Below are 24,356 nucleotides of genomic sequence, written 5' to 3' on the forward strand. Positions count from 1 at the left end.
ACCTGTGTGTCTTAAGGCGAGAAACGTGGAATGAGAATGATGAATAAACAACTTATTCACGACACCTGAAAAATGAATAACAAAGAACAGGTCAAAATGAGTGAATGAAGACGGTAGTGATGGTGCTGACGGCCCCATAGTCCTGACTGCTAGATAGGGTCAATGTGGATATAGCAAGACATTATCCTATCGAGGTTATTAAAGAGGTAGATGTTGTATAAGGATATAAAGTAGTTTTCCTATGTCATTTTGATATACAGGGTGTCCCAAAAGTGTAGGTGTTATATAGAGAAACCCTATTTTCAGGTCGTTTTGATATACAGGGTGTCCCAAAAGTGTAGGTGTTATATAGAGAAACCCTATTTTCAGGTCGTTTTGATATATACAGGGTGTCCCAAAAGTGTAGGTGTTATATAGAGAAACCCTATTTTCAGGTCGTTTTGATATACAGGGTGTCCCAAAAGTGTAGGTGTTATATAGAGAAACCCTATTTTCAGGTCGTTTTGATATACAGGGTGTCCCAAAAGTGTAGGTGTTATATAGAGAAACCCTATTTTCAGGTCGTTTTGATATACAGGGTGTCCCAAAAGTGTAGGTGTTATATAGAGAAACCCTATTTTCAGATCGTTTTGATATACAGGGTGTCCCAAAAGTTGGTACTCATAGGCATAGGGTTCACCATTTACCCTTAATTCATTCTAATATTCAAATGTGATGCCACAAATTTACATACATATATAAATTCTTGGGTAAAATCCACTATAGGTGTTTCTCAGTTCACTCATGCTGATTTTAATACAGTAATAACTAAAAGGTATTCTTCAGATTGTTGTTGATATATGAACACCAACATTTGACCCACCCTGTACAGTCATTAGGTGCCTCTAACAACCAGGGTCTTTAAGCAGCGATCACCGAGTCATTGTTTACATATTAGATAACAACTTTGGGATATAAAGAGTTGTATAGAGTTAGAGTTGCAGAGAGTTTAGAGTTGCAGAGAGTTTAGAGTTGTATAGAGTTGAGAGTTGCAGAGAGTTTAGAGTTGCAGAGAGTTTAGAGTTGCAGAGAGTTGAGAGTTGCAGAGAGTTTAGAGTTGCAGAGAGCTTAGAGTTGCAGAGAGCTTAGAGTTGCAGAGAGTTTAGAGTTGCAGAGAGTTGAGAGTTGCAGAGAGTTGAGAGTTGCAGAGAGTTTACAATTGCATAGAATTTACAGTTGCAGAGAGTTTACAGTTGCATAGAATTCACAGTTGCAGAGAGTTTTGTGAATGAGTTATGTAATGTACTGGAGGACGAGCCAACGATTGTGAGAGATGATATGAATAAGACTTTAAAATATATAAGAAATGAATGATGAAAAAAATTGATGAATTACAGGACATACAGAACATTCAGAAGATGAGTGAACGAATGAGAATTACACATCCATACATTACACTATCCAGAGTTATACACATTCAATAAACTTAGGAATTGCGTCATCTGTTGGCAACTTTACATTCATTAAATATAAAATTACATCAAGGTCTTAATAATATTACTAAGGGCTTCTTATTCTGGCATTACAAAAGTTCCTACGTTACTGACTATCTTAACATACATACATTATCAACATCATTTATACACTTGGCTTAAAATACAGTTACTCTTGAGTATTTTATGCACACCTTCCATGTATCCAATTAGATATATATACCTGTTCATTACTCATTACAGAATTTCTCTCGTATATTTTGTATTTATTTAGCATTTAAGTATTGTAGGTTTACTAAATGCTCTTACCAAACACCATGTAACTCATTTGCTTTAGTTTCACCCAAGTTAATCCAGACTGTAATGAACTGTATTAAGTCTTATGGATAATTTCTATGTTCAGTTATAACGTCATATTATCTCTACATAATCCAGCGTAGATGTCTCACAGTAATCTTTCTCATCAGGAGGAATATACCGGGTTTATTTTACAACTCGTTATGAATTACCTTAAGAAAGATCGAGTTCCACGTCACATCTACCACATCACTTATATACAGTACATCTCCTATATCTCTCACTATCTCCCTTTAGAAGAAATCCTGGAGTATGGGTTGTGAGGTGGTGGTGGTGGCAGGGGTCCTCAACGCCGCCACACGCATGGGCTTCATCACATCATCACTCAGGTCGTCCATGAAGGGTGAGGCGACGAAGACAGGTTGGAAGGCATCAAAAGCGCTGTTTCCTTCCTGAGGACTTGGCTTAAACTCTAGGCTCGGTTTAAAATCCTTCTTCTGCGTCAGTTTATGATGGGGCGGGATGATGACTCTCTGGGGCTGCGGTGCTGGTCTAGGATGCTTCTGAGGGCGTCCCGTGTTGCCGAAGACTCCATTAGAGAAGTCTGCCCAACTCCCCAGCAGTGTAGGCTTCTTGGACTTGACAGGCTTGGCAGGTGGTGGAGGTCTTGGTGCTGGAGAGTGGGGTGAGTTATGACGTGGTGGCACTGTTACTCTGGTTTGGAAATTGGCGGGGAGCGAGATCGGGCGGGGAGGTAAGTTGGGCTGGGGTGCGTTGACCCTAGGTGGGAAGTTGGCGGTAGGACGATGAGGGATGTTGTTGTTATCGGGGAGGTGGGTGCCCGGCCTCACGAACTGGTAGGGGAAGCTCACCGGCGACTGAACGGGAGACACTGAGGCAGGTAGTTTCGGTGGTACAGGTAGAGGCGGTGGTGGGCGGAAGGCAACTTGTTGGTTATGGGAATACTGACTTAAGGAGTCTGGTGGTGGAGGGACGTTCTGTGTCGACGGGGTGATGACATGAACGTTCTGGCGGGGTGGAGGTGGTTTAAGCCCTTGTGGGTTTGGTAGGGGCCGCCCAAACACCTGAAAACCCTGATGAGGCGACGGCAGGTGTGGAGGTGACCTGACCGGAACCCTGGTGACCTGTCTCACGCCCACTTGGTTCAGGTGTCCGGGGTTTTTGGTACCCGTGCGGCGATTGTGATAAAGAAACTGCGGCGGCAAGAGTTCCGGTCGCAGGTTAGGACGAGTTGTAGCCTTGCGGCGTTGCGGCTTATCATCACTGCCGAACAGCCCTGATAACTTCTGAAGGAAGAAGAGGTCACTCTCCCATAGTCCCCGCTCCTCCCGGGTGTCTGAAGGCGTCGCTGAGAGCCCCTCTGCTTCAGGTGAATCAGGGAAGAATATTTTGCCTCCTTGCACCTGAAAGTATACAACTCCTTATACACAGCTCCAGTGTGTTCATGCTGCCTTAAAAGTATTACCGTCACCACCACAGGTCGTGCTCGTTCCTTGGTCGTCAAACTCGGCCAAATTCGAGGACATTACCTCATATACATGCAGTCTACACACTTTAATTTACCTGTGTGTATGTATGTGTACTACTCACACACCATTTCCACCATATACACACAACATAACTGGTGAAGATTATACAACAGCTGAATTATTTTACTTTTCGTCCTTCAACTCGTCCCCAGTAAAACCTACACACACACAACAAGTAGATTCGTGTTGGTAATGATCTGCCATAACTCTCAACCAACAGAAATAACACAGTCCGAGAAACATCAATAACAAAGAGAACAATAACAATCAACAACAGCGAAGTTATTCACTTATATATATAACATGACAACAAAACCAGTGTTACCATATACTTGTGACACACGACCTGTTGGCGATGTATAGCTGAGGAGAAACTAACAGCATAGCAGTAAGCAAAAACCTAAGGCAAATCAGCAGCCAATTCAATCAATATATAAACACGTGGAGAAGAAAATATGAAAGTCAAATTCTCTCTCTCTCTCTCTCTCTCTCTCTCTCTCTCTCTCTCTCTCTCTCTCTCTAGCTTTCTCCTCCTCCCTTCTTAAAAATAAAAGTTTAGATGTAGTTTATTAAATTTTCCAGCACATGAACAGATGAAAGTTGAGATGCGATTAAGATCAAAACATATCAACGAGGGGGTTTTCTCTCACACACACACACACACACACACACACAGAGGCGTCATATAGGCATGGGTCCCATAGAGTTAAACCACAAAGCACTATGTCGCCCCCGGTAAGGAAGGTGAAGGTTGTGGTTTAGGGAAAGTCTCTCTTTTGAACCACAAAACACACACACACAAACATCCAAACAATGAACCACACACGCCCACCCACTACCCCTACACCCACCCACCCCACACCCACCCACCCACCACACAAGTCAGCAAATAATCACATATCCTCATATCCTCTCCCCCAAGGTGAGGATCCCTAGCAGTATATCCTGGAAGTGTTCCTCGAGGTGGTAACGTAACAAGGTAGTGTGAGGTGGTAACGTAACAAGGTAGTGTGAGGTGGTAACGTAACAAGGTAGTGTGAGGTGGTAATGTAACAAGGTAGTGTGAGGTGGTAACGTAACAAGGTGTGAGGTGGTAACATAACAAGGTAGTGTGAGGTGGTAACGTAACAAGGTAGTGTGAGGTGGTAACATAACAAGGTGTGAGGTGGTAACGTAACAAGGTAGTATGAGGTGGTAACGTAACAAGGTGGTGTGAAAGTGTTTATAATTCAACAGCTGCTGCACTGATGACGCCCAATTTGCCATAAAAAGAAAATGCTATCGAATCACTTTTACTTCCTTAACTCGACGCCATGGGAAAGTGTCATTAGGATTTTATTACCGTTATTATTTTTATTACATTGACTATAAGTATGTGGTAGCGTACTCTTTTCGGCCCTGCCTGTCTGTCTGTCTGTCTGTCTATCTGTCTGTCTGTCTGTCTGTCTGTGTTAGTCTGTCTGTCTGTGTGTGTTAGTACTCTCGTCGTCGTCATCATCATCATTTCTAATACGTGTCATTAATTGCATCATCCTTATCACAGGTAGTATGGAACAGGACTGATGAAAGTACATTATTAAGTACGATAAGATGGTGATCTGTCGAGTCTCACTGTCAGACATCCGCCATCTGCATTAAACAGACTCAATTGCAATGTTGTGTCTTGTCATGTATTTTCTCCTTACATTCTCCTTCCGCATTCACTATTTATTCCATTTCTCTTTATTTTTCTATTTGTGTTGCTACTTACCCCCCCCTCTCTCTCTCATGCAGCCCACGGCCAAGCAAATCAAAGAATCAAATAAGTACACACATGTAGACACCAACAAACCATGAAACACGTCTAAAACACACACACACACACACTAATGCTTTCACTCTTGCCTGACACGTGTCCAAGCGACCCCCAAAACCGGTTATCCAGTCACACACACACACACACACACACACACACACACACACACACACACACACACACACACACACACACACACACACAATAATTCCCCTAATGGCAACAAGGATTACACTTAATGGCTCATCTTCTGGACGTTATTCGTGGATATACCCAGGTGGCCGGGCGTGGCTTGACCCCACCCGGGATGATAAACGTTAAAAGAAGAAAGTCTGGGGAGAGAGTTCTGACTTTCATGTAAGAAAGTAGAAGCGTGAATGTTTGTGTGTGGTACTGAATAGGAGAAACTGCCTGGGGAAGGGAGGGGAGGGAAGGGGAGGGAGGAAGGGGAAGGGGAGGGGGAGGAAGATGAAAAGGGGTAGTAGGGGTGGAAGTTAAGGGAGAGGGGAAAGGGAGGGGGGGGTCAGAGGAAGGAAGGAAAAAGAGGGAGGGAGAAAGAATGGGAGTTTAGGGGATGGAAAAGGAGTTGAGAGGAGGATGGTACAAGGGAGAAAAGGACGGAGGAAACTAGGGAAGAAGGAGGAAAGGAGATTGAGAAGGCATGGAAAAAAAGAGAGAGAGAGAGAGAGAGAGAGAGAGAGAGAGAGAGAGAGAGAGAGAGGGGGAAGTTGAGGGAGGGAGGGAAGCTGAGGAAGGAAGGAAGGAATGGAGGAAGGAAGGAAGGAAGGAAGGAAGTCATCACTCTCGTTGTTATCACCATACACACAGCAGCGGCTACAGAAGGTTAGCTAGACGCCAAGGTTAACGGCCCACTACCCCTGTCTCTCTCAAACACCTTATCTCTTATCGCCTGAAGCTAACAAATGGCCGGGCATGACAAATGATGTTCCTAGCTGTTAATTACATCACGATAAGATAATCTCATTCTAGTCTGATATATTTCGTTAATATCAGTTAAGTGACTGAAGGACTATTTTGGGGAAGAGATTGATTATTTCCTGGGATTAATTAATTTAAAACAAAGTGAATTTATAGATCAGGAACCTTCTCCATGTTCTCTCTCTCTATCTCTCTCTGTCTGTCTGTCTCTTTGTCTGTCTGTCTGTCTGTCTCTCTCTCTCTCTCTCTCTCTGTCTCATCATCATCTCCCCTTTCTCTTTCCTATCTCTACCTAATCCAAGAACCCTCACCTGTAAAACCGTACTACACAAAACCTTGCCAAACACCTTGCAAGAAATACCACTTCAGCTCAACCTCCAGACGACAGGTTCTCCAGGTTAATGAGTGACTCTTGAGGTGAACGAAACCAAATTAACGTCAAGGAAGAGGTGACTAACTCCCTCACTCCCCCTCTCTCTCCCGGCTTCCCACCTCACACCCGAACTGACTCCCGAATCACCCGGGAGTCAGTTCATTGTGATAAGTCCAGTTATTTACTCAAGATAAACAATATAGCACAAGTTGTTATTGACTGTCATGTTTGTTTACTGTTAGGTTAGGTTTGTTGATCATAAATACGGATTTTTTTATATAATTTATCTTCATTATAACCAATTTGAGGCGTAAACCAATTTGATTCCTCACATATTTGTAAATAGTAATAAATAAGAACTTTACATAATAGGATAAAAAAGAAGCTGAACTTATCAAAACATTACATATGACAAAAAATACCAAAAATTATCAAATCTTTGCATATTACCTGACAAAAACACCCCCAATTAACATAAATTTGCATAACACGTGGCATGTGTCATTTATGTATCACAACATATGCTTCCTATGTACCTTACTTTGCCAACTAGACGTGAAATATATACGGACGCTTTTGATCAAACGATGAAAATATTAAACTCATGCAAGATAGTCATGGGGCGTGTATGTTAATTATGACAAGTGGTCCCTCTTAACTCACCACAGAGGAAGAGGGAGAAGAGGTAAGAGGAGGAGGGGGAGGAGGAGGAAGAAAGAGGTAAGAGGAGGAGGAAGAAAGAGGTACATCTAATTATCATGTAGGTAAGACAGGAGACCACTAGGTTAGACAGGTGAGAGTATGGCCCTAGGTGAGGTGGGGTCATACTTTACCACTAACACACGTGTCCTCCAATCACCATACTCTACCCTATATCCAACACGTATATATGTACCCGAGCAATGAGTATACATAATATACATTCACATACAAACTAAATACAGTACTTGATGGAGAAAAAAAAAATCTTACATATGTATACAGAAAAAACACTCCACATAATGCATCAACTTCACACAGGTATGTGCCAGAATAAGCCTGAACACCTACCCTCTTCTTACACATGTGCACCGCCACCCACACATATGTTACAAAAGAGAGAGAGAGAGAGAGAGAGAGAGAGAGAGAGAGAGAGAGAGAGAGAGAGAGAGAGAGAGCCGTGTGTGATACAACATCTGTGAGTCACGATTTATAGCTAAAATATTTGGAGTGGTGAAGGAGGTGTGTGTGTGTGTGTGAGAGATGCAAGAGTTATCTGCTAAAATTAATGTACTAAGACAGCAAAAAAATAAAACCAACTCCAACAAAGTCACCCGGGGGCGGATTCTTTTAGTCAATAACTTTCGGAATGTCGACACAGATTCACGACATCAGAGTCAACATTTATAAGAGTTGAGGAGACAAGGCATGATTGGCTAAGTGTTTTACAGTAGCTGGTTGCGAGGGTTTTAATCTACGAGGTTTGAGAACTACCAAAGACGACAAACCGTGAGGGAGAAATATCTTAGCATCCCAGAAATCATACGTATATTTTAATGGTTAACGTCAAGTGTGGTGAAGTTTGAAAGAAAATCCTTCACTGATAAAAGACTTTACCTCTGCCTTTACCTTACAAGACACTAAATTATTACGGCGACTTAAAAAATGGGTTATATATATTGTTGGTGTTGAGACATGAATGCCATAATTAAAGATCAAATCATCAACATTTAAGAGTCTCAAATATAATGGGTGGCTGGCAGGAAGGTTAAGGTGTTATTGGCAGGAAGGTTAAGGTGTTATTGGCAGGAAGGTTAAAGTGTTATTGGCAGGAAGGTTAAGGTGTTATTGGCAGGAAGGTTAAGGTGTTATTGGCAGGAAGGTTAAGGTGTTATTGGCAGGAAGGTTAAGGTGTTATTGGCAGGAAGGTTAAAGTGTTATAGAGGAAAGCTATGTTATAAAATCCTGTTGTATATTGGAATGTTCAGTGATGACTACCCTTACAGGAGAACAGTGTCCCCGTCAATGGCTTATAGATCCTCACTGTACACTATGGAAGGTTAGTAATATATTAATTTTGACAAGTAAGTATTTAATAATCTAAAAATTAACTTTTGAAATTTAAGAAACAAACTATGATAGGTGGAGGATACTCAATGACGTACAAAACAAATCCAGGGAAGCAGTGTCATTGGTGCCCACACTGACCAATCAAAACTCTAAATTTCAAGTACAAAAGTAAACATTGGAATTTAAGCGACAGACCTTCACTGATAAAAGCACTTCTCACGTCAGCTGGTAATACGTAACCTACACACACACAGCCAAACAAAAACTTCCTAAACGTGGACAAGACCCAACATCTGGCCTTTGAGAGATAACGATACATTTGAGGTACTTATTTATCAACCCAAACACACGTGAGGTACTTATTTATCGACCCAAACACACACAATATGACTGATGAAGTGTTTATACTAGTAAATACAACAGTAATAATGATCTTTTCTGGACACACACAGGAAGAGTGTGTGTGTGTGTGTGTGTGTGTGTGTGTGTGTGTGTGTGTGTGTGTGTCAGACTTTGGAGTTTGAGAGAGATAAGCTATCATAAATACCAACACTTCCATCAGTACCATCTAAGAGATGAGGGAGATGTCGTGGAAAGTCAAAGGGAAGAGAGACTGAAGAGACTGATCTTGACATATGAAAACATTTACGTATAATAAAAAAAAACTGAGACGTTCCTTATATAAAGTGCGTCTTCCTCCATCAGCTCATCAAATCAATGTACTGTAGGGAGAAAGTTCCTTCCTTGGATGACTTACATGGGTGACATAGTCTGATACTATCATCAATAAGAACTTTAAATTTACTCACCAAAACTCACTTTGAATTCTGTGAGACAAGCCGTCACCTATGAAGTGTGTGCCACCAGTAGTTTGAGAGAATTAGTGAAGCTTAACCAAACCAAACCAACCTAACCTAACCAAACCTAACCAGACCAACCTAACCTAACCAAACCCAGCTTATGAGGTAAGATTATACTCAGGGGAGGAGGAAGAGTACATGGCGATGACTGTCAGCCAACCAAAGCAAAACAATTCCTAACTTGAAAGACAAAATAAGTGAGTTATTATTTTGAAGTCAGATGTGCGTGTGAAAGAAGAAAACATTCCCAGGTAGAGACTAATGATCTGTGGAGAGAGAGAGAGAGAGAGAGAGAGAGAGAGAGAGAGAGAGAGAGAGAGAGAGAGAGAGAGAGAGAGAGAGAGAGAGAGAGAGGCCTATATACCTGTGCCGTCGGGATTTAAAACACAAACGGTAGCCGAGTGTGAGTTATAGGTGACAAAAAAAAAATCTTGACAGGTCCATCTGATACCGACTTATCCTACCCTGCCAGATTAACACGTCAGGCCAGGTACAGTAAAGGAGGGAGGAGTTCGTGGAAGTCTTAATTCGGAGACAAAAATATGGTAATGTGAAGGACCCTAAGTGTGGGGCATGTTTAGTGTAAAGCTTGTGTGGGAGAGGGAGGGTGGTGTGGTTGAGTGAGTAGGTGTGTGTGTGTGTGTGTGTGTGTGTGTGTGTGTGTGTGTGTGTGTGTGTGTGTGTGTGTGTGTGCAGTAAACAAAAGAATATAGAGATGTAGAGGAGTGTGTGGATGACTCGGGCAGTGAGGAGAGTCATATGGACAAGAAATCTATTGTACTGTATCATAGAAGGAAAGAAAGAAGGAAGGAAGGAAGGAAGGAGAAGCTAAAGATAGAAGGTATGGTATGGGATGGGGGAGGGGGAGGGGGATCTCAGCTCACATAAACACCAGAGTCCTCACTGACGTCATCAGTATGCAGGTAAACACACACTGGTTCCTTCTGACGTCATCACACTCAGGTAAACAGACATAGTGTAACTGACGACGTAAGTAAACTGATCAATACGTCGTTGCTTGCTGAAATTGTTGGCCACAGATTTATTTTCTAATTTATTAAGTAAAAAAAAATCGTCCTATCACAACAATGCTGGCGATACCGAGGTAGGTTACGCCATTAGCTACGGTATATAAGTACTCTGCAGGTATATATTACTAGTACAATTGGAGACTATACAAGATAAGGACTCCAATACTGAGTTCAAGGACAAGTGTAGTGTAGTGTAGTGCAGTGTAGTGTTAGCTACTTGTGTTGCAGAAACTGCGTAAAACCTGCAATTTCAAGAGTGTTGCAAGACGTATTCAATTACATTGCTTATACTGAATGCATGTTTGGCCACGTTTAGCTGCAATACCTATAATGGACGCATGGTTGGCCACGTTCTGCTGCAATCCCTATATTCCTAAGTTCAAATTCACAACGGTTCTGAAGGTTAATTTTATTCACGTATTGGTGCTGAAAGTGTTCAGAACGTCTTGAGAGTTAAGCCAACGTCCTTAAAGTGTTAAACCATCGTCCTTACAGGCTTAAACCATCGTCCTTAGTGTTAAACCATCGCCCATAAAGTGTTAAACCATCATCCTTAGTGCTAATCCATCGTCCTCAGTGTTAAACAATCGTCCTTAGTGTTAAACCATCACCCCCAAAGAATAAACCCATCGTCCATATAAAGTTAAATCATCGTCCTGAAAAGTTTAAACCATCGTCCACGAAGGGTTAAAACATCACCCTGAAAAACTAAAACATTATCTTCATAGGTTTAAGCCATCGACTCCCTGTGTAATTTTGATGCCATTTTGGACGTTTATCGTGGTTTAGGTCCAATTGAGTTGTTAAATGCGTTCTTATGTCTTCAGTTACGAACTTTTTCGAATCGCGAGAAAAAACGTAATGTTTTATGTGAATGGAATAACATGTTTGTCCGTGTCTATCTAAATATACTAAGTGGTGTGTGTGTGTGTGTGTGTGGCATATAAGTATGAACGAATTCACTCTGTGCATGTTTGTAAGTGTACTCGTACGTGTGTGTGTGTGTGTGTGTGAAGGTATGTGTGAGGCCAGAGGGATTCTCAGAAACGCTGGCACAGGGCCGGAAAACTTTCAACATCAGCTGGTGCTCATCCGGGCCCGTCACCACGTTTTCTATAACAAGCTCTTGGGGGAAGGAGCCAGAGAGACGCTGAGACATACAGCTATTTTATCACTCCCTCAATAAGAACACTTACAATAATACTCTACAAACCCACCGTAAAATAAAAAAATAACTAAAATCACTCATTCTACTTAAATAATAGAAAATTGGTTTACTTAATGTTTATAGTAGTGAATGAAAATGGGATGAGACTTAGAAAATGGGGGACACTCAATCCAGCCTGTCAAAACACCGGGACAAGTTGGCGCCAGCCACTAGTTTTAAACAAGCTCCGGAAACTGTGGTATTTTAACTATTTCTCTACGTTAGTGAGTTGTAATTTGTTGTCGTTCTTAATTAGTGTGTATGGTAATAACGATTCTTATTACACTTAGCATTTTTTCTGATTTACTTTATTTGATTCCTTCAATGTTGGGGAATATTTATTATTTTATGAAACAATTGATTTATGACATTTAATTTCACTTTCTATTTAAGACGAATTAATACACCGAAGGTAAAAAAAAGGTGTTTACAGGTAAGTTCTAACGCACCTGTACTGTACATTTCTAACCCATGACTCGTTCCTGAATGACCGTACATTTTGCCAGCAGCAGCAACGTGCACTGTAGTAGACAACATCCCAACGCTGAATTTAAATCCCAACACCATTGTCAAGGTCCACACCGTAACAGCCTTGTGTGTTTCCCGGGGTCAGTTTAACACCTGGAGTAACTAGCAGGTCACAGGTGAGGAACTGGTTAGGTTAAGGTGGTACAGTCCTCACGTTGTGCATTGTTTGTCTTCTGTGTAAATTTAAGTAACCTCGTAGTGTGTGTGTGTGTGTGTGTGTGTGTGTGTGTGTGTGTGTGTGTGTGAGAGGACCTATTTTGTTCTCGTATTAGTTAAATGCCAAAATTAAATCGTAGAATCTCTTAATATAGCTCTGGCGGGTGTCTGTCTGTCCGTCATGCTGTCAGTCTTATCACCTGTACTGTCACACACACACACACACACACACACACACACACACACACACACAGGTGAAAAATGCGATTGTCAGTGACGCTACCTGACTGTCATTTATCTTAACAAATGACGATAACAAGACATCCGTAACACTGTAATCGATGATGTTGAATTGTTCACAAAATGTAAAAAAAACAAAAACAAAACAATCAAGTTGGCCAGTTATTGAAACCATAAACAAATAAAAACACAAAGACAATTTTACAACACATCATCATTCAATAACATTCTTAGTAAACAATCCAATTCGGTCTCACAATGACAATTAACTCACTAGAGAAATCTACCCAAGCCGTTCCTGTTCTTTCAAGCCATCGCAGTGTGACTTGAGACAAATGTTTCTCATTAAGACATTGACTTATAGTTTTATCACCTTCTCGACCAAGACCCCGAGTTTGTCTTGGCGTCGTCTGTGTACTTACTTATGTTTGGGTCCGCGATTGAGGCTCCTAGCACAGTGACGTTTGTGCACTCGGGGAAGGTGAGGTGATGGTGGTAGGTGGTGGTGGTGGTAATGTGGGTGGTAGGTAGAGGTTGTGGTAGATAGTGGTGGTAGGTGGTGAGAGGGTGGTAGGTGGTGGTGGTAATGTGGGTGGTAGGTAGAGGTTGTGGTAGACAGTGGTGGTAGGTGGTGAGAGGGTAGGTGGTGGTGGTAATGTGGGTGGTAGGTAGAGGTTGTGGTAGACAGTGGTGGTAGGTGGTGAGAGGGTGGTAAGTGGTGGTGGTAATGTGGGTGGTAGGTAGAGGTTGTGGTAGATAGTGGTGGTAGGTGGTGAGAGGGTGGTAGGTGGTAATGATGGTGGTGGTTGTATATAAATAACCTCACAGCTGTTATATTTACAACAATTGCCCACAGGAACGAACAGATGTTTACACTGTACTTAAACATAGAGCACAAAGGAACAGATGTTTAATAAGTCAAGCTAAAACGACTCGCATAGGTCACAGGTGCCAGGAACTGTGAGGTAATGACACAGAACCAGGTGCAGTACAGAGAAATTTTCGGCTAATTACAGGTAAGTAGGAAGTGGCTCTGTAATCTTCTGGTTCACCCAAATCATCGTAAATGCCAAGACTTCACTGAATACTGAGAGTCAGTTAAGTATTTGGCGTGGGAGTTTGGCTTTCAGTTAACTAGAGAGAGGTTCAGTAAAGCACCGTATTGTGTTTGAGTTTTAGTTGAATGCAAAATTTTCCGTTTCAAATCAGTATTTGATTACCAATCCGTACGTGTGTGTGTGTGTGTGTGTGTGTGTGTGTGTGTGTGTGTGTGTGTGTGTGTGTGTGTATGTGTGTGTGTGTGTGTGTGTGTGTGTGTGTGTGTGTGTGTGTGTGTGTGTGTGTGTGTGTGTGTGTGTGTGAATTAAGGTGAGAGAAATCACCTGTTTTGATGCGCTAGACACAGCATGTGGCTACCGTCCATCCGAGCGTAAACAAAAGGCCCGGAGGTGAGCGTACTAATTAGACTTTCGGGCCCTACAGTGAGCATAATACCCGTTTACGGACCTCGAGTTAATATAATCGCAACTTTCCGACCTCACGGTGAGCATAATAACGAATGTTTATCGTCCACGCTCATCATAACAAACACAGTTAACTCTTATACGTGATCTAAATTCAGTTATTGGCCCGTCATTAATTAGAGAGTTGTGTATTAATAACACGACAAATCATTATTACAAACGGTAGCAAAATAGGAAAAGGTTTTTAATAATTAATATCCAGTAATATTAAACCCAGAGATGAAAATTACTCTGAGGTGTTAAGATGACACTTGAGGTTGTAAATAAAAGACTATGGCATCAAATGAGGAAAAAAATAATTAAATAACTACAAAATTAAACCTAAACCAGATAAGTTCAGTTAGGAGACAAAATTTAGTTAGTAGTACTAGTAGTAGAAAGAAGAGGAGGAGGAATAGTAGTAGTATCAGGAAGAGAAGTAGTAGTAGTAGTCGTACGGCAGCAGAAGTAGCAACTATCAATAGAAATACGAACACAGAAGCCAAATCCAAATCTCACTCACGACCAAGCTAAGACTTAAGGCATTATTACCCTTCAGAGATATCGCGTAAACGACCTTAGTATCTCATAACCTGCTGACTGGGTGAGAGTAACATAGTGTCAACCCCAGTAGAGTCAGGTGGGCCAGGTGGGGGTAATTACTGCCACCAGGTACTGCAGTTCACGCCATTTACCTGTACCGTATGTGGATTAATAGATGAGGAAGAGGAGGAGGAGGAAACGGTATAAAAAAGAAAGAAAGAAAGAATGAAAGATAGAAAGATAGAAAGATAGATATATAAGGAAAAACAAGAAGGGGAAAATAAAGAAGGAAAAGAAAGGAAGGAAAAAAAAATAAGGAAAACAAGGAAAATATAATAAAAAATAAATAAATAACTACGAACGAATAGGAGGAAAGACAAATAGGGAATAATAGACGGAAAGAAAAGAAGGAAATAAGATAATCACCTTCAAAGCAGACTTGAAGACTAGAGCAGAATGTAAACAACGAACCATAAAGAAAATTCTGTTGACATTCCTTCAGTGTTTTTGTTTAGTCACTGTTCGAGTATAACTCCTTCCTGACCTGACTGAAAGGTGGTGTTATTGGTTTTTTTGCATACGTGAGGGATGTCTGTTTGTGTGTGGGTTAAAATGGCCAATTCTTGTGTTTGGTTATTGAGGGAGAATTAGACTGTATTACCAGTTAGAGAGGAAAGAATAACTGATGCAGTGTCAGTTATAGAGACACTGGTAACTGTGTATTAAAAAAACTGGTGTATTGTATTGCCAGTTAGGGACACGGGTGAAGGGTGATTATGTATCTATAACTAGTGTAGAGAGAGAGAGAGAGAGAGAGAGATAATACTCACCTGGGAGATAAGAAATGGTCCCCCTTGTCACTTAACCTAACCTAACTTGACCTGACCTGACCTCGGTTCTGACACATAAATAAGAGTGTCAAGACTTTTAATGCAATAACTTGGTGGAGAAATCGGTGACGGTTCATTGGGCTAAGTGTCTTGAGGCCCTGTGTGTGTGTGTGTGTGTGTGTGTGTGTGTGTGTGTGTGTGTGTGTGTGTGTGTTATTTACATTCACAGGATTTTGGCTGAATTAGATTATGTGCCTGCAGTGAGAGAGGAAAGAAAGAAAGACAGAAAGAAAGAAAGAAAGAAAGAAAGAAAGAAAGAAAGAAAGAAAGAAAGAAAGAAAGAAAGGTCACAGCCAAAGTTCCAATCACTGAAGTCTCTCGTCTCTAAGGAGGGTAAATGCCAAAGGATGACCAAGAATGGACAACTACTGAAGCTGTTATAGCGACCAGGGCTCAACAGTGCATGTGGAGTATGTGGTGTGACCAAGCCGCGGGGACGAGGGGAAAAATCTCTCTCAGTAGGTCAGTTTGTCAGGTAGAAACTCACTCAGCTTAGGATGGATTAGGTTAAGAGTAGGTCAGGTTAAAATAGAATACTGTAGGTTAGGGTGAGTCAGGTTGGGTTGGGTTGGGTTGGGTTGGGTTCATTTAGGGTAAGGTAGATTAGATTAGGTTTGCGCAAAGTGGGTTAGATTATGTTCAGTTAGGCTATGTTTAGCTTAAATTTGGTTAGTTGAAAATGAATTAAGTAAAATTGAGATAAATTAGAGCATATGAGGTTAGCAACTGTTAGGACTGGAGCCACATTTACCCTCCACCCCCGGCAGTGATTGAGCACATGGCATGTAAACGAGCGGGGAATGTAGAACACACCTCGTTATAGTGTGCTTGTCAGGTGGTGTCCACAGTCCTCGTGCATGCAAGCGGCAAACAGGCGAGAGAGAGAGAGAGAGAGAGAGAGAGAGAGAGAGAGAGAGAGAGAGAGAGAGAGAGAGAGAGAGAGAGAGAGAGAGAGAGAGAGCCTTTTCTAACTTGACTGATAGATGTTTACCGATACCGTCTTCATGCCCCTTACATATCTTTTTAAATTATCGAACGCTAAGAATTTAAGTCCGGTTCAAAGACGCGTCATTCTATACGCTACCAGACATAATCACGAGTACAGCTATACTAACCTTCATCTTTCCTTCCCTAAAAAAAATAATAAAAAAGTAAGTCTGTAATTTAAACAAAAGACTAATACTAAGAGTCATAGCTATAGACATGTAGGAAAGAATTTAAATATGATAAAGAACATAAGAACATAGTCATTTTATATGCTGTCACGCGTTTGGTTAGGTTAGGTTGTTTGTCTGAAGGTCAAATAAGCAGGTGGGGGACTAATCTTCAGGTGATACTCGAATTCGTATCGTACACAACATGAACCACGATCACCGCGTCGCTAATAACTACACCAAATTTCAAAACGACACACACACATAGACACACGCACACACACACACACACACACACACACACGCGCGCGCGCGCGCACACACACACACAAAAGCCCACTCACCATGTACGGTTGCAATTTGTACATGCAGTCTCATAATGTGGGCCGTGCGTGCGTACGTGTGTAAGTGTGGATGTGTGTCAGTAGGGGCCTGTGTTTGTTTTTGTATGTGTTTGCGTGTATCACTTGTACGCCTGCATTGTGCGTGCGTTTGTGTGACGTGTGTATGTGATTGAGAGTGGCATGTGAGTGTGTGTATGTGCATGTGTGTTAGATGTCATATACCTCACATACACGTAGAGGTTAGGTAAGGTGAGGTAAGGTAAGGTTAGGTTAGGTTAGGTTAGGTTAGGTTAGGTTAGGTTAGGTTAGGTTAGGTTAGGTTAGGTTAGGTTAGGTTAGGTTATCCTGCACTTGGGATAAACACTTTGACACCAACATTCACACAAGAGGCGATCGTGAGTTAACAGAGAGAGAGAGAGAGAGAGAGAGAGAGAGAGAGAGATGACGCTGAGAACAAACACGTCCATCAGGAGAAAGTTCCGGGATGACGCACAACAAAAACAAACAACCACAAGAAGACAACGACACACAATAGATGGACCAAAGCTGGATAGATGAGAGAGAGAGAGAGAGAGAGAGAGAGAGAGAGAGAGAGAGAGAGAGAGAGAGAGAGAGAGAGAGAGAGAGAGAGAGGATATGTGTGTAGACGCTAACAGTAAACCTTGTCTCGCGGCACCGTTTTCTGATGTCATTGTAATTCAGACTTTTTATACGCAACAGTAAATAGTCGTGAACGAGATGCTACTGTACCTAACTAGTCTCTCTCTCTCTCTCTCTCTCTCTCTCTCTCTCTCTCTCTTTCTTACCTGTACCTCGTGGACCAATTACCTTAACCCAATTAGACATATTCACCTGTATTAATCAGATTGGTACATGTTAGGCCTTAACTGACCTAACTGATAATGTTTACTACTAAGAGGAAGAGAACTGTCTGTTGGTCTACGTTCAATTAACAGTAAATCAAGGAAAGTGTAGTGCGTGACGACACCATTCTCACGGTTAATACCTCCCTTGGATGGATAGATCAAGTGGACCACACGCACGCACGCACACGCACGCACACGTTCTTCCCTCCCTCACACACTAACTACCCTCCTCCTCCTCCAAACACCTCCCCCACTATCCTCCTCCTCCAAACACCTCCCTACTAACCTCCTCCTCCAAACACCTCCCCACTACCCTCCTCCTCCTCCAAGCACCTCCCCCACTACCCTTCTCCTCCTCCAAACACCTCCCCCACTACCCTCCTCCTCCAAACACCTCCCCTACTAACCTTCTCCTCCAAACACCTATAAAAACTCAATAACCAAGCAGGAGCCACACCACTTGTTCCTCCACCTTGCGCACTATGGTACAGTACTGCTGGCCACACTACGTTACAGAACTGCTGCATGGCCACACTATGGTACAGTACTGCTGGCCACACTACGTTACAGTACTGCTAGCTTACAAGTGGCCAGTCATCACGCACAGACCAGTTCTCCTTACGCTTGCGAATTATCACCATTGGTAGGTAAGGAATTTGGTGCTATTCATAGATGAGGGAAGAGGTGCTAATCACTAACGAGGTAGATGGTGTTAATTACTCACGAGATAGATAGTGCTAATTACTCGAGACAGATGGTGCTAATCACTAACGAGGTAGATGGTGTTAATTACTCTCGAGATAGATGGTGCTAATTACTCGAGACAGATGGTGCTAATCACTAACGAGGTAGATGGTGTTAATCACTAACGAGGTAGATGGTGCTAATCACTGTCGAGGTACGGATTGGTATAATCACAGGCCTTATGGGTGAATGGTACCAGATATAAAACTCTTCTGTATTAGATCCCTTACAGACAACAAGGGACCCTATGAATTACCTAAAATAACCAAACCTAACCAAAACCTAACATAAAACCTAACTTAACCGAACATTACCAAAGAATAACCAAACCTAACCAATATATAACCAAAACCTAACATAAAACCTAACTTAACCGAACATTACCAAAGAATAACCAAACCTAACCAATAGATAACCAAACCTAACCAAACAACCAATTCTACCCAAATCAAACCTAACCAAACCATATCTAACCAATACATAACCAAAACCAAACCAAACCTAACCAACCGAACACCACAAAACATACCAACTCACAATTCCACTGACCACCCCTCAAACCCCCAGGTACTAAACCATCACCCCAATTACCCACTAACTACCAAATTGGGCAACAGGTACGAAATGGACCACCCTACCCTTTCTCACCTGCTTTTCCTTTGACCTCTTGACCTTTTACGTAACGGGACCTCAACAACACCATTTAATTAGCTAAGGAAAAGGTAAATCCGTTCCGTTTCTTTCCCGGAAGTTCCCACGTTCACTAACCGTTCCATTGTGGTATTCAGGGCGAGGTGTATAAGGTGTATTTGAGGTATTATTATTATATACATCCTGGTTTATATTATGTATACAATGGTGTATTCTAGGTTTATGTTATGTAGGATGTATTCGTGTGTATACTGCATTTTATACATGGAATACTTACTCGTGCAAATTTGTAGACAGACAGAGAAACAGACACAGATAGACAGACAGACAGACAGACAGATAGACAGACAGATAGATAGATAGAAGAAAGCCGCATCTTACGTAATATAACTTATTAAATAAGTATCAAAACTTTATTATTATTATTATTATTATTATGAGAGAGAGAGAGAGAGAGAGAGAGAGAGAGAGAGAGAGAGACAGAGAGAGAGAGAGAGAGAGAGAGAGAGAGAGAGAGAGAGAGAGAGAGACAGAGAGAGAGAGAGAGAGAGAGAGGCAGAGAAAGTTGAGGACCTGAGGCACAGACAGACACACAAACAGACAGAGAAGAAAAGGAAGAAGGAAAGCCAGGAGAAAGAGGGAAGCAGAGACATAAAAGGAGAAGAGAGAAGGAAAGGGGGAGTGAGAAAAGTAGGAAAGGGGGAAAGAAAGGAAAGGAGGAATGAGACAGAACAGAGAATAAAAATAGGGAAATGGGAGGAGGGAGGAGAAGAGCAGATAGGGAAGAAAGAGGAAGGAAGGAGAGGGGAGAAGAAGGAAGGAGGATGGAGGAAGGAAGAGTAAGACTAGATAAGGACGGAGAGAGAGAGAAAGAAGGGAGAAAGAGGGAAGGAAGTAAGATGTAAATGAGGAACAGAGGAAGGGAGAAGGGAAAGAGGAAAGGAGTACAGGAAAGAGGACGGAAAAGAAAAGAGTAAGGGAGGCAAAGAGGGAGGGAGGAAGGGAGAGAGGATAGAAAGGAAAATTAAGGGAGTGAAGGAGGGTAGGGGGGAGGAAAGGAGAGTGCTCAGCTACACAAAGACGAGAGAGGGAGGGTAGGGAGAAAGGAAGGATCCTTGACTACATAAAAAGGGAGGGAGGGAGGGAGGGTACACACCTACACAGTGATGGAGGGAGGGAGGGAGGGAGGGAGTGCTTAGCTATAGAGGGAGGGAGGGAGTAGTGTAGGTCAGCGGGCGTCAGCAGTGGAGCTATGTGGGTCGCACCCGCCAGCTCTCACTAACACGCACACCATCGATAAATAACTAATGCGTTTTTTTAGCAGATTTTTCTCTCCTTTTTATCGATATTTTCCGATTTTGGGATTTTCGTTACAAGTTGTCAGCGTCATGGGCGTAATTGTCAGCGTCATGGGCGTAATTGTCAGCGTCATGGGCGTAATTGTCAGCGTCATGGGCGTAATTGTTGGCATCATGGGCGTAATTACGTTTAATCTCATTTATTTGTTTCGTTAACCTATACTACTGTAGTCAGACGTATCTATGACAAACGTTTATGACAGTAACCATAAGGAGGTACATGACATAACATGACAGGTACATGCCGTGAGTCACAAGCCATGACAGTCGCGCATTATGACAGCTACCATAACGTTAAGTGACATACAATGACCACTTTCAATGTCACGACAGTTACCAGAGCAGTGAGTAACGTACCGGTGACAACAGCCATGACAGTTACCTGGACAATCACATACCATGACAGTTACCTGGACAATCACATACCATGACAGTTACCTAGACAATCACATACCATAACAATTACCTGGACAATCACATACCATGACATTTACCTGGACAATCACATACCATGACATTTACCTGGACAATTACATAACATGACAGTCAAACACTATGACAGTCACAAACCATGACAATCAAGCATATTAACGAGTATGACAATCACATACATAACAGTACAGTGTATTACGATCAATTACATGACGGAAAATATCATGACAGCATTATTATGACACTAACATATGACAATCACACATAATTTCAGCTGCATGCATGACAGTCATAAATATTTCAGATACAAACATGACAATCACATGTATGTCAGTCAAAAGAATGAGAACCACACATATGACAGTATGAGAGTCGACAATATGACACGCTTAAGTATGACAGTCGACAATATGAGACGCTTAAGTATGACAGTCGACAATATGACATGTATAAGTATGACAGTCGATAATATAACATGTATAAGTATGACTGTCGATAATGCGACAATCACTAGAAGACAATCGACAATATGACATGACAATCGCAAGTATGAGTAAACAAATATGGCAATTGAAAGTAAACAGTCTACTATGTGACACGAGTAGAGCCGAAAACCACATATATAAAACAGCAGCCATAATTTAGTAGGTTAAATCTGTTTCACAACACAGTAGCCACGACTAACCATCTTCAATCTCTATTCCAGTAAACATCTGCCACACCTACAGCAAGAGAAAAGTCGAGTCATGTGTATAATCGTGCAACACCACCACCTTCTGTGTGTGTGTGTGTGTGTGTGCGTGTGTATGTGTGTGTGTGTGTGTGCGTGTGTGTGTGTGTGTGTGTGTGTGTGTGTGTGTGTGTGTGTGTGTGTATGTGTGTGTGTGTAAACAGACAATCACCAGACGAGAAAGTCCAGATCTCTACAAGCAAATCTTCTTTATCAACATCAAAAATTTTTCCCCTGATAAACATGCAACCAACTTTACATCTTTACTGGAATAAACACAGTAAAAACATGACGAAAAATAGCACAGGTTACGTTAGGTTAGGTTAGGTTAGGTTAGGTAAATGATAATGTCTTTTGTGAGTGGGTTGGGTTAGGTTCCATTAACAGCAATCATCTTCATAAACAATGGTGATATTTCAGTAGTTTAATTCTCCATCTTCATTTTCTTTACGATGCTACGATTTTTCTTCCCCTCCCCTAAACACACACACACACACACACACACACACACACACACACACACACACACACACTAATAACTCCTCAATGACACAACACGATCAACAGCAAGAGAAAGGTGCATTACATTCCCTCAAAACACTTATCATCAGTAAGAACGATCACCTTCCACTTATAAACATTCACCAAACTGTCATACATTCACCGGATACACGAGACAGACAGACAGACAGACAGACACAGACCAGGACTTGACAACTCATCCTCATCTTTTACCAGCAACTGTTGATGGCTTTCTTCACACACCATAAAACATCATCCACGTCTCGTTGGTCACCTCCCTCGCGACGGAGGATGAGAAGGAGGGGGAGGAGGGAGGAAGAGGCACTCATTCTCCTCACACATACTTCTTATACACACACTCCTTATACACATTCCTTATTGACACTCCTTATACACACATACACTAACATGGGGTAGAAAGACGGTGGTGAGGATTCGTCTCACACGTAGGCTTTGGTGTGTGTGTGTGTGTGTGTGTGTGTGTGTGTGTGTGTGTGTGTAAAAGAGTGAACGGTTTACGCAAGACACGAAGAGAAAAGAAAAAAAATCACCATCTTTTGAATCTATATCTCATCTCCTTCAACACAGAGAGATCATAGGCGTAACACAACAATAAATCACAAGATGAAACAATTCCTCGATCATCCTTGCTGAGTATAACACAGGACTAACCATAACACAGCGAGAATACACACCTCCAGTTCTCTGTATACACTGTTAATACACCAATTACGCACGAACTGTAAACAGTCCTTAAATACGCCACTGTGGGTCATTAGGGTAATTAGTCTCTTTGTTAATGTAATATAGTCTATAAATATCATATGATTAATTAATACACTCCACTATAGTGCAAATTACACCTCGTATTACATAAAGTAAAGCAAATGTCACTATATAAACACAAGATTATCGACGAGGGACACAGGAACCCACCTTGGGGACCCCTAGGTAGAGGAGCGTCAAAGCAGACAACAGCCACACGCCCAGGAGAGCCATCCTTACGCTCCGGCTCAGACCTTCCTACTGCCGAGTTGAGGTCCCTGTCGACCACCTCTCACCACACAGCCAGCGGTCCACCACACATATTGGTGACGGTGTTGCTGCTGCTTCTCGCCCACCACCACCACCACTCTCCTCTCCTACACCAGCTACATACATACATGATCCGGGTGTAAATAAGCGTGTCTTCGCATCCTGCTGTGTTTTGTGTGATGTCATTTTCCCATGTATTATTCCAACGGGTGAACGACTCTACTAATGGCTGTGAATCTCGTCCATGTTGTAATAATAAAGTGACTTGCATGGTTGGAATAACATAGTATTGGCGTGATATATTCCATGTTGTTCGGCAGACACAAACACACACACACATGAGCATTTAGTATTATTAGACACACACACACACAAACTTGACCATTCAGTGCTGCCGGACACACACACACACACACAAACCGGTAAGGACTTTTTTTTTGCCGTCAGCTGATTATTCAAGTTTCCTAATTACCCTGGAAGTTATTTCACACCAGACATCACGTCATCCAAACTGATAAAACCTGGAGTCGGATTCAGAAAAATACCTTACGATAATTTTAATCCCTTTGCCTTGTACTAGAGTGATCATGTGTGAATAAGGTTGTCTTTAGATAACTGAGAGAGAGAGAGAGAGAGAGAGAGAGAGAGAGAGAGAGAGAGAGAGAGAGAGAGAGAGAGAGAGAGAGAGCATCTCGTCACTGTCTGGTGAAAAAGACCACAAATGTCTCTACTGACCAGAACAATGGTGAGTCGCCCACTGTAACACCCACACCTGCAGTGCCTGCCCTAAATAACACATCCACACCTGCAGTGCCCTAAATAACACATCCACAACTGCAGTGCTCTAGATAACACATCCACACCTGCAGTGCTCTATATAACACACTCACACCTGCAGTGCTCTATATAACACACTCACACCTGCAGTGCCCTAAATAACACATCCACATCTGCAAGCACTCTAGATAACCCACCCACACACCTGCAGTGCTCTAGAGTCTAGATAACCCACCCACACACACCTGCAGTGCTCCTAAACAACACACACACACACACATCTGCAGTGTGCTCTAGATAACACACCCATA

General features: G+C 42.1%; 1 protein-coding gene across 1 annotated transcript; it reads right to left on the bottom strand.

Moving 5' to 3' along the window:
• Nucleotides 1-1,113: 1,113 nt before the first annotated feature.
• LOC121858027 (extensin-like) lies at nucleotides 1,114-23,290 on the bottom strand. Its single transcript, XM_042354268.1, has 2 exons — nucleotides 23,170-23,290; nucleotides 1,114-3,193 (listed from the first exon to the last, which is right to left on the bottom strand). The coding sequence occupies exons 1-2, from the start codon at nucleotides 23,230-23,232 to the stop codon at nucleotides 2,063-2,065; spliced, it is 1,194 nt and encodes a 397-aa protein (XP_042210202.1). The 5' UTR covers nucleotides 23,233-23,290; the 3' UTR covers nucleotides 1,114-2,062.
• Between the last annotated feature and the right edge of the window lie 1,066 nt (nucleotides 23,291-24,356).

This window comes from Homarus americanus, unplaced genomic scaffold (genome assembly GCF_018991925.1).
Source record: "Homarus americanus isolate GMGI-L3 unplaced genomic scaffold, GMGI_Hamer_2.0 scaffold37448, whole genome shotgun sequence".
In the NCBI taxonomy this organism is placed as follows: Eukaryota; Metazoa; Arthropoda; class Malacostraca; order Decapoda; family Nephropidae; genus Homarus; species Homarus americanus.

What these genes read in the sequence shown, in the direction of transcription:
- LOC121858027 (XM_042354268.1), bottom strand. Translation starts at nt 23,232, where the DNA reads ATGGCTCTCCTGGGCGTGTGGCTGTTGTCTGCTTTGACGCTCCTCTAC. An exon ending in TCTACCTAGGGGTCCCCAAG is followed by an intron (nt 3,194 to 23,169) that starts GTGGGTTCCTGT and finishes GTATACTTTCAG; the next exon opens with GTGCAAGGAGGCAAAATATT.